This window comes from Pavona decussata, unplaced genomic scaffold (genome assembly GCF_977016875.1).
Source record: "Pavona decussata unplaced genomic scaffold, jaPavDecu1.1 SCAFFOLD_174, whole genome shotgun sequence".
Lineage (NCBI taxonomy): Eukaryota > Metazoa > Cnidaria > Anthozoa > Scleractinia > Agariciidae > Pavona > Pavona decussata.
This window is the reverse complement of record NW_028145585.1, coordinates 1,916,421-1,934,617: the sequence shown is the minus strand read 5'-3', so window position 1 is coordinate 1,934,617 and position 18,197 is coordinate 1,916,421. Positions and strand designations below refer to the sequence as shown.

The following is an 18,197-nucleotide window of genomic DNA, read 5'->3' as shown; positions in this document are numbered from 1 at the left end:
TCCAAACATGCAAGTCGAATCGAGCGCTACACCTCTGTCGACAAAAGATAAAGCGAGTTCCTTACCCGGTCAGTTCTGCCCGTTTCATCCCCGCTCAACGTTAGAATTGGTAGAAAAAGCGCAAGGATTTAGCTATGTTTACTGTCCCGAGAAAATGTGCTTTATGTTTGCCCCTGCTTCAGAATGGAAAGAGTACATAGAGCGTATCGCACATCATACACACTCTGATGTGAAAAGGTATGCAGCTCAGTTGGTCTGTGATTGTTCTAACAAGCTAGCATTGAGAAAAAGTAAACAACCGTGGAGCCAGGATCGCATGTTTCTGACGTGCCACAAAAAAGAGTGTAACTTTTTCATGTGGATAGACCAGCCAATATCGCATGCTATCAAGGAGCGGCTCTCATATTCACCTCAGCCACGGTTCACGAGATTTCATCCTTATAGAGAGATAAAGGAGATGTTTGAAAATCATCGCCAAGAGGTTAAACAGAAAGGACTTATTCAGCGCCAGCGCCATGCACGCAAATATGACGAAGGATTTTTAATGTGTGACAACGGATTCAACAGTCTAGGAAGTCCTAAAATATTTCACGGTCTTAGATACAGAAAATGGATGGACGAAGTATGGGAATCTTACAAGTTTTATGTCCAAAAAATGAAAGAAGACTCTCGAGACGATCCAGATCCTTCACTTTGTTTAGATAAAGACGATTTGCTGCGTCAGGCGTATTTCAAGTACGCAAGTGATGACGGCCATCATCCCAAAAGTTTCCGAGTGTTGAAGGTTTTATATGAAAGACATATTGAAGGCAAACACGTACCTTTTGAAGGTTATGTCATCAGCCCCGAAGAACATGAAGAGATAGAAAGAGATAAACAGTTATCTTCTTATTCTAGAGCTTTTGCACGAGATTTACGCAGATCAAAATGTATTGCTATGCTTAACAATATAAGGAACCAAGATCTTCCTGTTTGTTCTAATTAAATATATTGCATTACCGTCTGTGTGGACATAGAGCTGTCTTGAGATCCTTTGAAAGATTTTTAAAGGTTTTGAGTGAAATAAAGTTTTATTCATCTTTACACCGTGTTAGTCACTAATTATGTTTAACAAATGTTTGACTCGAGCTCTAAAATTTGCATGTGAATTATCTCGTGTGTCTTTTGTTTGAGAAACAATAAGTCGTATCCAACACCTACTCTGATTGGGTAGTCCCAGAGTCAGTGTCGATAACAATACCCGAACCGGCTACACGCAATCTATTTTATGCGAAATCTTCATCGACTTCGATTCTAAGACCGTCCGTTCCTTAACAACATGGCTAGCAAGTTTACTGTTGGAACCCCAAACACCCTCGAAAAAGTGTAGAATGGTGATATTGAAATAGAATATCGGAAACTATTAGCGACCTGTTTCAAAACCATGAACGGAACAAGGGAATTATCACAGAGAGCTTATAAGACAATTAAAACTTAGCGACGCGCGACATCCACGCGTGTGTCTGAGAAAATAAAGACACATGACTAGAAATGGCCCGTTTGTCTCTTTTTGTCCCTTTTGGCGTGGTTTTGGCCTTTCAGGCCTGGTTATGACCTTTCAGGCCTGTGTTTGGCCTGGTTATGGCCTTTCTGGTCTTCTTTTATTTATGAAGGAGAACGTTTAGTAACCCCGCCTTCATCAATTTTCTATAAAATAGACGGGTTACTTTCTGAAGTTTAGTTTCCTGTCAGAAGGCGTGCGGTTCAAACCAAAGATGACGAGCACAAACTATACCTTATACCTGCAACAAGGTGCTGGAAATGATGAAGACAATGAAGAAAGCGATTTCTCCCAAGAAAGCGATTTCTCCCAAGAAAGCGAAGTTTCTAGTCAAGGAACGGAGTATTCCCAAGAAGAAGAAACAGAAAACTTAGAGCCGTGGTCACGCATTCTTGATGAAGCCGAGAACCGCCACAAGACCCAGCTTAACGCTTTGATCAATCAATACCAAGAAAACGGCGATTCAGAAGATGTGGCTCGTAGTAAAGCCGTAAACGCTCTCGTTCCTGTTTACAGAAAAGAGCTGAGAAAAGTGCTCTTAGAGAATCTACAATGGATGCGTGCAATAAAAAAAGATCCCACCTTCAAAAAAGTGATGGAAACTCAAAAAGAGCTTAAAGACACAGAAGGATTTGATTGGTTGGAATCGACGGAACTTGCTATCGATAAGCGGAAATTCTTACTCAATCGATTGTACGAAAAGTAGCCCATTCCACAAGATCAAGACTAAACCTACTATGACTGTTATGGATTTTTTTTTTATTTCCTGGATCTTTGTATTGTTGCATTTCAATAAAACTGTAAACAAGCAAACTTTAAGTGTGTTGATTGATGACTTGAAAATAATAACAATAATCGGTAAACTTGTACAAAAATTTAAAAAAATCTGAAATTTGAAATACAAATTACTAAAGCAAGATCAAAACTTTTTAATTAAACACTGTTATTAGTAATGACACTTTTAAATAAAGATGATGATTCCAAAGTTGAGAGCTGTTGCGTGACTAGCGACGCGCGACACCCACGCGTGTGTCTGAGAAAAATACTACTACTACTACTACTACTACTAATAATAATAATAATAATAATAATAATAATAATAATAATAATAATAATAAAAACATATAACTACAAATGGCCCGTTTGTCTCCTTTTGTCCCTTTTGGCGTTGTTTTGGCCTTTCAGGCCTGGTTATGGCCTTTCAGGCCTGTGTTTGGCCTGGTTATGGCCTTTCTGGTCTGTGTTTGGCCCTTTTGACACTCTATATAACCTGACTATTTGCGAAAAAGATGTCATTTGTGTTCGGTCACCAAACTGTCAACATGGTTTACAAGAGAGTTTGCAGAAACTGTCCGATTCCATCGTGCGGGGCTAAATACCTTGTCAGATTAGCTAACCATCTCGCGGATGTTCATCAGTTAGGGCACATACAGCGAAGACAGTATTTACAAGAGGCGAAACTGCAACCTAAAGTTAAAGTCGTCGTTTACGAAAGTGAAGCGGATAATTCCGGAAAAAATCACTTTCACAATCCAGCACAGACACAAGAAACGGTGTACGAACTGTCAAGACAGCGGAGAAATGAGGCCTCTTTTAAAGCAAAAACTAAAAGACCGACTTCAAAGAACAAGGCAAACCGCAAGAAACAAAGAAAGTCGAACTCTTGGCTTAGAGGCCATAGGAAAATTGTGTAGACACGGAAGGAATATTTATTATTCCTCAAAATAAAACGGAAAAAACGGATTTGTAATAGTCAGTCAAATGATTCATTTTCATTCCTTTTCCTTTCAAATCGCTGAGTATTTGACTCTTTTTCCTCATTGTTTTTTAATAAAGTTTTTTAAACGGTATCTCTTGTCTGGTTCTATTGCTAGCAATTATAAGTCGCGTGTTTAAATTGATCCTTGTTAAGTTATATAAAATTGATTATATACTAATGCGTCAAGATACTCCCTTGGGTTTTTCCAGCAGAACTGAACTAATTTGTATGCAACTTAAGGCTCGTGGATCCGCATAATTAACTGACTAACGGTGCGTGACTTTAATAGTTTTTTATTTCCTCGAGATAGGTAGGAGAAAACGGTCTTGTAATAGTCAAACAAACTTGAAATATAGAGTTTTCAGCGCCACTTTGTGTTTATATGTGTGTGTGTTTTGTTTTTTAACGGTAATGATCGATAATCGTCACGAATAACCTGAAATATCGGAGATAAATTTTCCCAGCAAACGGGGCTTCAAACAACACCTCCCAGTCGCGGACAGTTAAACAAGCGCTCAAGGCAGCTTGAAGATCAATAACGTTGGTGAAAAAAGCCATTTTCAACGGTACTAACGTTTTGAAAATCGAAAAAAAGTTTTCCCAGCGAGTTTAAGTTGAATGAAGGAATGACGCTTTCGAAATCTAACCGCTTTTTATTCAAAACAGACAATATCAATCTTAAGATCCAATCAGGGTGGGTATAGAGCGGGCAAGTGTTGTACTATTATTTCTACGTGTTATCAAGCTTCAATAAGTACAACCACGTCTTCAAGTCCTTGATATTATTTATTGATCACACTTACGAACTGCTTCTGACAAGATCAAGATGTAAAAGCCAAGAACAGATTAATCCCATCGCTTTTATATCGTCCAAGCGGGATTTGGCGGGAACTGTCAATCAGCTGCCAAAATCTCATCAATCATAAATTTAGGCTAACGTAATGCCTTGCGCAGTAGTTCTTAAGCGACAGTACGCTTGCGCACTAAAACAATTTACATATTTTCCTTCGAGTAACTTTCAGTGAGCGAAATGACTTTCTTCTTCAATTTTCAATGTCACCGCCAAACGACCTGGACAAAACAAAGCGAAGAGATCAATATAAAAATTACAAGGAACATTTTCATCTTTTCACAAATGAACATTCTTGGCTAAATACAGGAGAAATCAAACATTAAATGAAATTACATAACAACACTTTACAGCGGAAACTTAAAATAGAACACAACCTTCTTGTCCGAATCTTGGTTCCGCCTTTTCCATAAATTAACTTGCCACGCGCTTACAACCTCGTATAGCTTTAATTAAAAGTACAGTACGTGTTGGTACAACAGATCTGGTACAATAGGTATTTCCGTAGTAATTACTTAAGGATTAAAGGTCATTAAGGGTAAAAGTTAACTGGTACAAATTCAACCCGAAACACGGCGGAATTACACCAAAAACTACCAAAAACGAATAAGCAAGTTATTTCCAGTCATGCCCTGTAAGCAAGATAACTAAAGGTAGAAACTTAGAAAATGTGTGTTGACAAGGCATAAACAACCTATTGTTACTTTTTAAAAACCAATTTGGGCGTAACTATTCATTGGTACGGTTTCCGAGGAAACACTGCAAAACAAGGCTTCAAAACAAACTTTTGCTTCACATTGAATTGGTACCAGGAGAAAACAACTTTTGATCAGCATAACTAAAATTATGTTTACAACAAACTATTGCGTTGAAAGATATGACTAACACGGTTTCAACTGTGTCACTTGTAAAGCATATTTAAGGATAATCTGAACAGTTCCAAGAAGTCCAGCTAAGAAGGCAAAGTGTCTCTTGTTGGTGACTTTCATTACACGGTTCACCTTAATTCGCTTAATTAAACACAAGTAAATGGAATAACTACACACTAAAATTATTGTTATTCAAACCGCAATATTTGAGAGTAATTATCAGCAATGAAATACCGTTTAATGATTAAAGTATTCGAATAAGGACCAAATTTAATAAAAACAACTTTAAAACTTTTACTTTGAAAAGAGTCTATTTTTATTGTATAACATTTCCCCACGCTTAGTTCAAGCAACTCCTGTTGCGTAAAAAAAAAATTTAAAAGAAAGGAAAGAGTTGAACACAAAGAGTTTAACACAAAGGTGTCACATTGGCGTGGTAATTACTGAAATATTGCGGCGTAATCCTTAAAGATTAAAATGAAAGCATGCGTAGCTTGACGTGTTCCCACCCAGAACATAAATAACCGCTTTTGTATGTGACAGGAGGGAAAAGGTGCTTTTCACTCCTGCAAAATACCGCTCGGTGGTGGTAAATATGAAAGAAAAATAACACTCAAAATGAACTATGTACATTCGCGTTAGCGGATTCGCGAAGCCTCCCAATCCGCGCGAATCCGTGCCCAGCTGAAACCTGGGGGACGAGTAGGCGGACATTGGCTTTCGAATTTGTCCGCTACGACAGAAATTGGACGGATATTATAACATGGTGTATAATTGATATATGAAAATCCAAATGCGCGAGTACCTGGGATTTCTGGTGGCCGTAGTCCAGCCTGGTGATACAAAACTAGTGGTGCGCGGCAATGAGGGCATGTTGGGACGAAACTTGCTCGCTGATCAAGCCTCGTCCGGTTATACGCCGCGTTGAAACAGGATAACAAGCAAGTTTCGTGTGCGTATTTTCTACAACAAGGTAACTCCGAAGAAGGAATACCTGCATCGGGATCATCAAAACAAATGAAACATTTTGTTTTCAGAAACGCTGCTAAGCGCGCTGCGCGTCTGTGGGCACGAGGCTTTCGTTTTTGATTGGCCGACATAGTGAAGTCTGTGGCGTCCGTCAATGATGTAAGTAATCAAGTAGTTAAATAATAAGTGTACGAAGAAATTGAATGGAAAATAGTTTTCAGGAAGAAACGAGAGCTATTGTAGCGGAAACATGCGTCCACCTACCGGCAGCCGATGCTACCTTGCCATTTCCACACGAACTGGTTCAGCTCTAAGTGTGGCAACAAGGCAGTACCAGTGATTGCCGACAGGAGGAACGCGAGAACTAAGGCGATCTTCGCAGCGTAGTTCAGGGCGTTCCGCACAACAGCACCCGGTTTCCCCCTGAAAGACAAAAGAAAAAGTAAAATTAAGAATTTTCGTCCAGGTAAGTTGCGGCAAAGTGCCGACCTAAATTACTATAACTAGTATTATTTAATGTATCTACAAGTGCGCGTGTGTACGCTGAAGGGCGCCGGAGATGCCCTGGTAAATACAATTGAATCATTGCGTAAATGATGTCTTGATCTATCATTAGATAATCACACAAGCGAATTACGGAAAGAAATAGCGGTGGTGGAATAACACCGTGGGGTGTACGCTCAAGAAAATCAAGTAAAAATTCAATTTCTAAAGGTGCGTAATCATAAGGAAGACAAAATTTTGTAGCCGCGTGCTCATGTCCACAGTGAGCGCAAACACTTGAAGTAAGAGCACTCCCATGATTAGCCAGATACGCAGAATAAAAAGAACTGGAACAGCTTAATAACGCGGGTGAAATAAAACGGCTATAACCATATGCTGGAATGCAAAGTTCGTGTGTTTTATTCGGCGAGTCAGCCAGTTGCGTAATTGGAAGCGACGCCATGAATTCCTGTGGGAACTGGGACAAAATCTAAAATAAAACAATGGTTACCATTGGTTACCATGGTGTAAGAAGAAGGAAAATGCATTTTGTGCTTTGTAAGCGTTTACAGTGTGTGTTGGAAAATATGCGAAATTATGGCCAAGGAAACCGAGGAGTAGAAACAAAAACAAGGAAAGGACAGAGCGAGGTAAGCGAATGCTAGTGTGTAGAGCGAATGAAAACGAAAACAAAACAAAAATATAAGCTTAAATCTCGCAGAAAGTAAGAATGTAAGCTGACTCTAGTCGCGGATGAAAGCACGTGTAAGTCTAAGTAGCTTTGTCCGAGCGAAAACGCTGTGGTTTATGACAGTGAGAACAAGATGGACCACTTGATGGTAATTCCAAAGAATCAGAATTTGTAGGCAAAGCGGAGTCTTCCTGATCGCTAGCCTGTGAGTTGTCCAATTCAGTCGGAATCGACGCTCGTGCGGCCATGGTTCTCGGCGTTTGAGAATTTGACTTTGAGCGTTTTGCACGTTTAAAGAAGCGTGAATGAATGCGTTGGTGAATATTTCGACGAGAATTAGCACAAAAGAAAACAAAAATACAAAAAGTGTTTAGAAGCGCCAAAGCGAATGCGATGTAAGTCAACAAATCAGTAAAGGGTTTGTCGTGAACTGTATGAAGACGTGAAATGCGTGAGCGAAGTGAAGTCATTTGTGTGGAAAATTGTCCATCGAGTAAGTGGAAAGTTTTGTCGAGTGACTGCATGGTAATGTTGTCGAAATGTATGGGAGGTGTAAGGTTCAGTGACCTGTAATGTAAGCGTAAAATATCGTCTTGGTTCGTTCCGCGCCATTGTAAGTAATGGAATGTGGTTTGTGTAAACAATGGAACATGAAAACTCATGCGTTTTGGACATTGTCCATAACCAGTGGTTTCTGAAGCGAAGGTTAAATCACAAGGAAAATGATAAACAGTCAAAGGGGTAAGTTGTAGAGTGTATGTAGAACCATTTGTTGAATTTTGAACTGTTAAGAAGCGCTGTTGTGTGGACAAGAAATAGCGTCCTCCGAGATGTAATAAATCATGCAAATTAGAACAATCTGGCGCCTTGGTGTGACGGCGTGAAAATACTAGTTTGCTATTCTTATGCCAAGGTAGGCCAATCCAGCGGGTATCGTTTACCAAATTTAAAATATGACGAGGACAAATGAATGTGACATCGGAGCGAAAACATTTATCAAGCAAATTTCGATGTAAAAGGTATTCAGAATGTGGACAGCGCAACAAAGCCAATTCGTCACGGGTGATTGGACCCTGAAAACACTGGTTGAATAATTTGTATTTTATAGGCGTTAAATATTCAATTGTACAAAAGTGTGTCTGTGAATCCAATTGAGGGATGGTGAATAACATATTCACTCCAATAGAATTCGAAGGTTCATAAGTAAAATCGACCATTGGTTGTAATAATAGAGGAAATCCAGAAGTTAGTGTTTCAGCGGTTGTAAACAAAGATGGAATTTTTCTTAACCTTAGTTGAAGTTCAGAGGCCAAAAACGAAGGTAGATCTGTTAAGCCAATTGCTTCCTGTTTATGTAACTTGTGTGTTTGATGCAAAATATCAGTGATTTCGATAAAACGCAACTGAGATGAAAAAGAGCGAGTGACCTCTAAGGAAAATTTTGAAAGAAATTCCATGAAATTATTGAAGTGACAGTTTTCATGTGTGGAAAAATGCTGAAGTTTTTCCTGCCAATCTTTGAAAATATTATCAACACTGCGCAATGCTGACTGAAGATTATTAACTTTAGTCACAAGTTTATCAGTTATTTTTGCCAAATAAACAGTTTTTCCTTGGACAGTTCTGGTCATTGCGTGGACAGTATTAACAGAGCGTGCAAACACTAGCAGTAAATCAATCAAACCTGACACATCGGTTGAATCGCAAGAGCCTCCAAATGCAGTGTATATATATTTCGGTATATTTAGTACGCCGGCTGAACACGCCCAAGGCGTTGACCGTTTTGGTCGACGCGACCCCATTAACCAAGTTTGTTCGTGAGGCGAGGTACCGTGGCAGTTCTGCAGAGCCCATAACTTACATAATTGGAGTGATTTTCTGTAGCCGTAAGGGCATGTCATAGTTGCGGTTAAGCCTGTGGAGTAATGATAATAACGACGAAGGTATGAATCACACTCGATAAGTGCAGTATAACCATGTGCTGATAGCAAGCGCTGCATTGAACGCTGAACTGTGCGTAACTGAAGCAACAAAGCACTTAAGAATCGAGAATCGTCCTGCGAACAAGTATTATTAATCGTGAAATTTTTACCCATGGATGGAGTACGCAAGGTAACCAACAAATTAAATAAGACAGTGTCGTGATAAAAGACTACTGCGCTTGGATTATGAGAAATCATTAAAGCTTCAGGATAATAGGTAACATGTTTCCCATTCATGTCATACGTTTGATCAGCTGTGGCAATTGTAAATTGTAGTGAACTGAATAATAAAATGAAGATTATGAATAATTTAACTAGCATTGTTACTGTGAAAGGCGTCCAGTAGCCTCTTGTCCAAGATGTTGTCTTCAGGTTCCCATGTGCTTTGGGAGGCTGGGAAATTTGCCCATTTGACAAGGAATTCTTGTTTTCCGGCTCGTCGTCGGGACTTGAGAATCTTTTCAGCAGCGTAAACATCTGGAGCTGTGAACAAATCTGGAGAATCAACAGGACCAGTATTAGATGACTCACCATTGTCAGGGGTAGTGACAACATCAGTACTTGTAGTTGGATTAGAGTCATCTGATTCAAAACTATCTTCTGGAAGGTCTGATGCTTGAAGGTAAAGAGCATGAGGATCATCTTCCTGGGGTGGAAGGATAGGGCGGTCTGCTGGATCGTAAAAGCGTTTCATTCGGTTTGCATGAACTGTAGTTGCAACTAAGCGATTATCACAAGTGCGAAGTTGATAATGTACTGGCGATAATTTTCGACAGATGCGAAAAGGACCATGCCAGAGATGGCAAAGCTTCTTCTTAAGACCACGTTTAACCTTAGGGGTATAAACCCAACATCTCTCACCTACCTCAAAGGGTGCGTCAGCTGCAGTGCGATCGTATTGTAATTTCATGAGCTGTTGAGCACGAGCAATGTTATCTCTTGCTAAAGACTGAGCAGTTTCAATTTGAGTGACTATTCTCCTGCGATGTTCAGCAACTGAAGTTGATAGATCAGTTGGTGGCAAAAGAGAGACATCAGGAGCGAGTCGCGGCTCGCGCCCATACAGAAGATAGAAAGGACTATCCCCTGTGGCAACACAGGGAGAAACCCTGTAAGCAAATAAGATTGATGGAATGAATATATCCCAGTCAGTTTGATGTGAGTTACAGAACATAGAAATGGATTCGATAAGAGTACCATTGAAACGTTCCACTAACCCATCTGTCTGTGGGTGGTAATCAGTAGTATTAAGCTTCTTGATGTTCAGTAAATGACAAACTTCCTTCATCAAGGAAGATAGAAAATTGCTTCCTCGATCAGTCAGGAGCGTGCGAGGAGCACCATGTCGGGTGACAATTTCATCCACTATAATGCGAGCAATAGTAGCAGCATCGATAGATTTAATAGGAAAGGCCTCACACCATTTAGTAAGAAATTCGGTTATCACCAGAACATAGGAGAAACCGCGTTCTGTGGTTGGCAGAGGGCCAACAATATCGCATGAAATTCTATCAAAAGCATCCTGTACCGGTATTGGTAGTAAAGGAGCCTTGTGACGATTTCGAGGAGTTTTGCGTGTCGCACAATCGCAACAACTTCTGCACCAGTGTTGGATATCACTGAACATGTTGCGCCAATAGTAGCGAAGACGAAGCTTCTCATAAGTTTTGAGAGTGCCAAAATGAGCTCCTCCAAATGGGTGATCATGGCCCCAAGTAAGTACTTCATAGCGTAGGGCAGCAGGTATGACAAGTTGCTGATAAGTGTTGGCACGGTGACGTCCCTTAGGAGTCCAGATGTGGAAAAGCAAACCATCCTCGCTAAGAAAGTAGTCATCAATACTTAGCAAAAGAGAACGAGCAATGTTGTCCCTGGCAGGAAGACGAGAAGTCTCAAGGTAGTCAATCAAGTCTGCGAGGTCAGGATCGCGTCTCTGTAATTGTCGCACTCTGTCAATCTGGACACCTGGAATATCATAGGCTGAAATACTGGGAGGAGGCAAGTTGTAAGGTCGTCTAGATAAGGCGTCAGCATTAGCGTGTGAGATCCCAGGGCGGTGTCGAATTTCAAAGTCGTGTTGCTGAACCAAAAGAGACCAGCGAGCCAGTCGGCCAGAAGGATCGGAGACAGACATCAGCCACTTAAGAGCATGGTGATCAGTATGCAAAATGAATCTGCGTCCATGAAGATAAGGTTCGAATTTGCGTATACCAAAAATCAATCCTAACGTTTCACGTTCTGTAGTTGAATAATTTCGTTCAGCGGCATTGAGATCGCGACCCGCGTATGCAATAGCTACCTCCTTACCATTTTGAATTTGGCCTAAGGTAGCACCAATGCCTTCATTTGATGCGTCTGTGAATAAGTGAAAAGGTTCCTTAAAATCAGGAAAAGCTAAGATGGGAGCACTGGTTAAGGCACCCTTTAAGGCTTTGAATGCCTCTTCACATGCATTAGTCCAGTCAAATTTTTGGTCCTTGCGAAGTAATTTGTTCAAGGGGGCTGCGATTTTAGCAAAGTCTTTAACAAAACGCCGATAATAATTCGCTAAGCCCAGAAAAGAACGAACTGTTTTGACATTGTGCGGCCTGGGAAAATCCCGAACAGCTGAAATCTTATCTTCATCTGGTGCTACACCCTCTTGTGATACTACATGTCCTAAATAAGTTACTTTCCTGCAGGCAAACTTACATTTTGAAGGTTTGAGCTTCAGGTTAGCATGGCGAAGGCGATCAAAGACTTGGCGAAGGTGACATAAGTGCTCGTCAAAAGTCTTAGAATAAACAAGAATATCATCAAGGTAAATGAGGCAAATCTTATATGTTAAGTTACGTAAAACACATTCCATTAATCTTTGGTAAGTACTAGGGGCATTGGTAAGACCGAAAGGAAGCACTAAGAATTCGTAAAGTCCGCCGTAAGTGATGAAGGCAGTATGCTCACGAGAGTGAGGCTCCATTTCCACTTGCCAAAAACCGCTCCGTAAATCCATCGAGGAGTAATATTTGGTACCATTAAGAGCGTCTAAAGCGTCATCTATTCGTGGCAGAGGGTAAGAATCCTTTCTTGTTACACTGTTTAAGCGACGAAAATCCACCACAAATCTATCTGTACCATCCTTTTTCTTAACAAGGATAATTGGCGAAGCCCAAGGGGATACGCTGGGCTGGATGATCCCTTGATTTAACATATCTGTAACATGCTTTTCAATGAGACCTCGTTGGGTGTCAGCAACTCTGTATGGGCGTTGTCGTATAGGTGGATGATCGGCAGTGTCGATTCGGTGTTGCACCAAACCTGTTCTTCCAAGTTCCTCTGAGGACAAAGAAAAGATGTCACGATATTCTGCAACAAGAGAACGTAACTGCATCTGTTGGTCATCAGTCAAGGTAGTGTCCGACAGATCAAGAGGTACAGGAGTAGATTGGTCAGGTGGAGTAGAAGTGGATGTCACACTGTCTGGTGTAGCAATGACAGACATAGAAGCTGCAGAGGGAGTGTAGGTTCCCATAGTAGAACAGCGGTATATTGTGATTGGTTTGTTGGTAGGATTAAGAACCCGAAATGGAAAAGTGTGTTGTTCTGAAAGACTAACAAGCTGGGATGCTCCGCACACTTGGTAGCGTTCAGCAAGCTTAGAATTGGGCTCTATAAGACCAGTGCTACCAATTGTTAAGGTTGTCTTAGGGTAGACAGGAATAACAGATTCTGATTGAGGTGGTAAAACAAATGTAGCAGAAGCATGTACAGTAACTGGATCATGAGGGGTGGAAACAGAAGATGGTAACCCTGAGGAATACTGAAGAGGAATGGGAGAATTACCTGCGAGTGTCAAGGTATGGGCTTGCATATCGATGACAGACCCATAATGCATCAGGAAATCACGACCAATAACTACTGGGTATGTAAGGCGATCGATAACAAGAGCCTGCATGGTATAAGGTACCTGGTCTAATTGGAGAGTGAGAGTTGCGCTTCCCAAAATAGGGAGTTCTTCACCACTGACAGTTCGAATAACAGGCAAAGGAGAGACCTGTAGTGGAGAACAGTGGGATAAGGTGGAGTAAAAAGATGCACTTACCGCAGTGACTGAGGCACCAGTGTCAACAAGCATGTGTGTGGGCTGATCAGTGATAGTCCCAAGGATGTAAAGACTGTTAGCTGGTAAATCCAATTGCGGACCTGTAGCACAAATGTCCAGACCATCGCAAGGTGGAGTTTGTGGTGGTGTGTACCAACCTGAAGAAGGAAGAGTACCAGTGTCCATGGGAACAGAAGTCAGGTCAGCCTGAGAATGGTGTGTAGCCATCACATTCAATGGAAGTCCAGCTTCTTCGTGAATGTCGTTGAAACCAGGGAGATCTGAAACATCTGGTAAAGATACTGGCAAAGGTAGTGAAGTTCCGGTTTCTAAGGAGCGCTCTGTGAAGTTGTTATCCGAAACTAAACATGTATTTGCAGTATCAACATCCTGTGTACATGTGTCGGTAATAGATGATAATGTATGCTCAACTTGATCAGGGCTGAACACACAATAACCGAGTTCTGGATTAGCATTTTGTGTAAGATCATCTTTGGCATTCATTGTCAGTGGTATGTCTACATAATTAACATCTTGATTACTATGCTCTGAAATTTCATGGTTTGAAGTAATTGCATTACTCTCAGGCCGGCTATCCGAGAGAGAGGAATGAATCCCCAAAATATTTGAGCCACGTTGAATTTGAACTGTTTTCTTTTCACTTATTTCCTTTGGTTCACTTGAATTTGTTTTCATGTCCACTTGAATAATAGTGTCATTGTGTTCTTTTAGCTCAATAGGAGAATTCGGATTTGCATCTGCATGAATAAAATCTGTAATGTCTTCACTGGTTTTGCAAGGAGAATTTGTATCCTGGTCAAAACAAAGTGAGACGTCCATCACACTCACTGGCTCATTGAGTATGGCATCACATACTGTGGTATCTAATTCATTGATATCTTCACCTGTTCTGTTAGGAGAATTTGTATCCTGATCAAAACAAAGTGGTACATCCATCGCACTCACTGGCTCGTTGAGTACGGCATCACAAACTGTGGTATCTGTTTCTTTAGCTTCAAAACGTTTTAATAATTGTTCGGTCAATTGTAACCGAGTTGGCACCATTTCATCGTCAATGATAACATCAGGCTCAAATGCATTTATGTCATCACAATTTTGCGGAATTGTCTTAGCTAGAGAATTTGGTTTCAAGTGGACATTCCCAAATTCATTTCCTGTACTACAATGCGCATTGCTTGAAGAAGCATCCCTAGGGAAATCCAAATTGGCCGAAAGCATAGCTGGTGAATAATATGTACAGTGAGGAGAATTTGGATTTGATCTGTGGGTGTGTTTACTGTGATCTAACGGAAGTGTAGTTCCCGGGATAACTACAGCGTCCGAAACAGACAGATCTGAACCAGTGACTCCTAAATTACAGTTACTATGTACTTCATTAAGATTATGAGGTGTGCATGTATTATCTACAGTAGGGGAATATGTACAAACATCAGGAGGGGCTTGTGTGGCTCTTGCAGAAGGCGTAAGATCTCCGGCAAGAGCCCTTACCCGTTTAAATTGGAAGGCGAGGGGCGGCTACCAGGGTAATTTGAATATGTTGCCCTGTTAGGACCATTTGAATTGGTCGTGGGCAATCGCGGGTCCCTGTTACGCTCCCTGCAGTTGCGCCAAGTATGGCCTACGCGGTTACAAAAACTGCAAATGGGTTCCCCTTCGGTACTCCTATAACTACGTCCAAAAGAGCGAAAATCTGGGCGACGTGGATTCTGGTAGCGTCGCAATTCATTTTCTAAGCGATTTATTTGGCGTTGCAATTGGTCAACCTGGCGATTTGGAGGCCCCTGCCAATTGCGCTCTTGGGGAGGCCTAGCCTGCCCCCGTGGTTGATCGTAAGCAGCCACGGCATAATTAGTAGCAGCTTGTTGTTGTTGAGTTTGCTGTGTTTGTTGCAATTTGAGAATTTGCTTAACTTGCCGTGAAAGATCATCAATGCGCTTATCATTAGTGGAAGAATTAGCGGCAGTTGCTGCTGCTACAACTTCTGGTTTAGTAGTCGGTGTGGCCAGAAATTTAGTGAACATGGCTTGCATTTGTGATAAAACTGACGAACTGTCAGAATTCCCCTGTCGTTGATTTACAGCATCTTTTATGCGCGCAAAATTTATCGCTTCCTGTAAATTCTTCGGTCTGGCTAAAGCAACATATTCCTGAAGATCGCGTTGCAAGCCTTCCATAAAGTAACGCATCGATTCACTGTCAGATAAATTTAGGCGTTTACAAAGTCGCGTCATATCTGCGAGATAATTGTCCAGCGTTTCTCCTTTTTGCTGTTTGCGCGCGCCTAATTTTTGGCTTAAAATCCAGTCTTGTGGGCCGGATGCAAAGCGTTCCCTAAAAGCCTCAAGTAAATTAGTCAAATTGGTTGTTGTTTCGTCCGGAAGTGCCAAAAACCATGCCTGTGCCACGCCTTTTAGGTACAACGGAAAAGCGTTAAGTTGCAATTCAGGCGTCCAATTATTTAATTTACTGATGCGTTGGAAAGTGTCCAACCAAGCTAAAGCGTCGTCCACCAGATTACCGTCATAAACCTCAGGTTTTAAATGTTGAGTAGATGATTTTTTCTTAAGCGCGGTTTGGAGCGAATCGAGTTGCGCGCGATTTGTAGTGGATTCTTTTTCGAAATCGGTACGCAAAAATTGCATGAAATTAGTGAAGAATTGTTTAAATTCCTCTTTCTGGTCGTCATTCATGGCTGTCATTGGTTTTGATGGACAAATACAAAATTCACTATCCGGTTGAGAATGAGCACGTTCCTTACGAGTTTTAGAACGAGTTTGAATTTGGCGAAAAGCTTGCGGCTTTGTTGACATACACCACCGTTATTTCTATCCTGTCCTTGTTTTAACGAAAACCGAACCACACAAAACTACGTATAGTAACACTTAACAAAACATAACATTAAGATAAAGATAGTAATAGCACTAGTTAAATAGAAATAAAAGTTCCAAATGCTTGACTCTTGCCGTCAAGGATAATCCATGAGGAAAAATGTTCAAAATGTTCCAATAGCAGATCGTTGAGTCCTCACAAGGAATCGGGCAACTGTGCGCAATTAAGTATCCATGATAAGAATAAATCTTACTTGTTTTGTATGATTCCAACTGTGTTCTTTTGTTTGTTGATCAGGTAAGCGTCGTCAAGGGCGCTGGCTGCAGAGATCTGGTTGAAACAGCGAAGAACTGAAAACGGAACCCCCAAGAAACACCGCTCACGGCGCTGTGAATTCTGCTTGGCGGGCTGTTACGGACAGGTGGAAACAGCACGGCAACCACCAGAGGCGTCAGGCCAAGAGCACTGGACAAAACAAACTGGTCGTCAGGGCTCCCCGCTTGGCTAGCGAGAGGTGGTCGGACGATCGGTTTCTCCACCAATGTTGTACTATTATTTCTACGTGTTATCAAGCTTCAATAAGTACAACCACGTCTTCAAGTCCTTGATATTATTTATTGATCACACTTACGAACTGCTTCTGACAAGATCAAGATGTAAAAGCCAAGAACAGATTAATCCCATCGCTTTTATATCGTCCAAGCGGGATTTGGCGGGAACTGTCAATCAGCTGCCAAAATCTCATCAATCATAAATTTAGGCTAACGTAATGCCTTGCGCAGTAGTTCTTAAGCGACAGTACGCTTGCGCACTAAAACAATTTACATATTTTCCTTCGAGTAACTTTCAGTGAGCGAAATGACTTTCTTCTTCAATTTTCAATGTCACCGCCAAACGACCTGGACAAAACAAAGCGAAGAGATCAATATAAAAATTACAAGGAACATTTTCATCTTTTTACAAATGAACATTCTTGGCTAAATACAGGAGAAATCAAACATTAAATGAAATTACATAACAACACTTTACAACGGAAACTTAAAATAGAACACAACCTTCTTGTCCGAATCTTGGTTCCGCCTTTTCCATAAATTAACTTGCCACGCGCTTACAACCTCGTATAGCTTTAATTAAAAGTACAGTACGTGTTGGTACAACAGATCTGGTACAATAGGTATTTCCGTAGTAATTACTTAAGGATTAAAGGTCATTAAGGGTAAAAGTTAACTGGTACAAATTCAACCCGAAACACGGCGGAATTACACCAAAAACTACCAAAAACGAATAAGCAAGTTATTTCCAGTCATGCCCTGTAAGCAAGATAACTAAAGGTAGAAACTTAGAAAATGTGTGTTGACAAGGCATAAACAACCTATTGTTACTTTTTAAAAACCAATTTGGGCGTAACTATTCATTGGTACGGTTTCCGAGGAAACACTGCAAAACAAGGCTTCAAAACAAACTTTTGCTTCACATTGAATTGGTACCAGGAGAAAACAACTTTTGATCAGCATAACTAAAATTATGTTTACAACAAACTATTGCGTTGAAAGATATGACTAACACGGTTTCAACTGTGTCACTTGTAAAGCATATTTAAGGATAATCTGAACAGTTCCAAGAAGTCCAGCTAAGAAGGCAAAGTGTCTCTTGTTGGTGACTTTCATTACACGGTTCACCTTAATTCGCTTAATTAAACACAAGTAAATGGAATAACTACACACTAAAATTATTGTTATTCAAACCGCAATATTTGAGAGTAATTATCAGCAATGAAATACCGTTTAATGATTAAAGTATTCGAATAAGGACCAAATTTAATAAAAACAACTTTAAAACTTTTACTTTGAAAAGAGTCTATTTTTATTGTATAACACAAGCCTGGGCATGTCTATTGTTTCCTTTGTGCAAGAGTGACGCTCATTAGTAAACCTCGACACTTAATATTATGCAGGAAGACACTTAATTAGTATGGAGGAAGACAGTTATTAGTATGCAGGAACGCATTTTTTCATTAAGTTATAACAATAGATGACGTCATGGACTCGACGCTTAGGAATATTAATTAAGGGGATCCAAGGGGATCCAAAGGGATCCAAGGGGATCCACTAACCCGGCTAATT

At 40.6% G+C, this 18,197-nt stretch overlaps 1 protein-coding gene and 1 long non-coding RNA gene across 2 annotated transcripts; one reads left to right on the top strand and one right to left on the bottom strand.

Annotated features, from left to right (window-relative positions):
- Window positions 1-6,892: 6,892 nt before the first annotated feature.
- LOC146463935 (uncharacterized) lies at window positions 6,893-17,916 on the top strand. Its single transcript, XR_014856780.1, has 2 exons — window positions 6,893-7,120; window positions 16,372-17,916. It is a non-coding gene; the product is annotated as an uncharacterized LOC146463935 (long non-coding RNA).
- Window positions 14,730-16,350, bottom strand: LOC146463936 (uncharacterized). The gene has a single exon (XM_085083928.1). The coding sequence runs from the start codon at window positions 16,053-16,055 to the stop codon at window positions 14,730-14,732; it is 1,326 nt and encodes a 441-aa protein (XP_084940054.1). The 5' UTR covers window positions 16,056-16,350.
- Window positions 17,917-18,197: the final 281 nt, after the last annotated feature.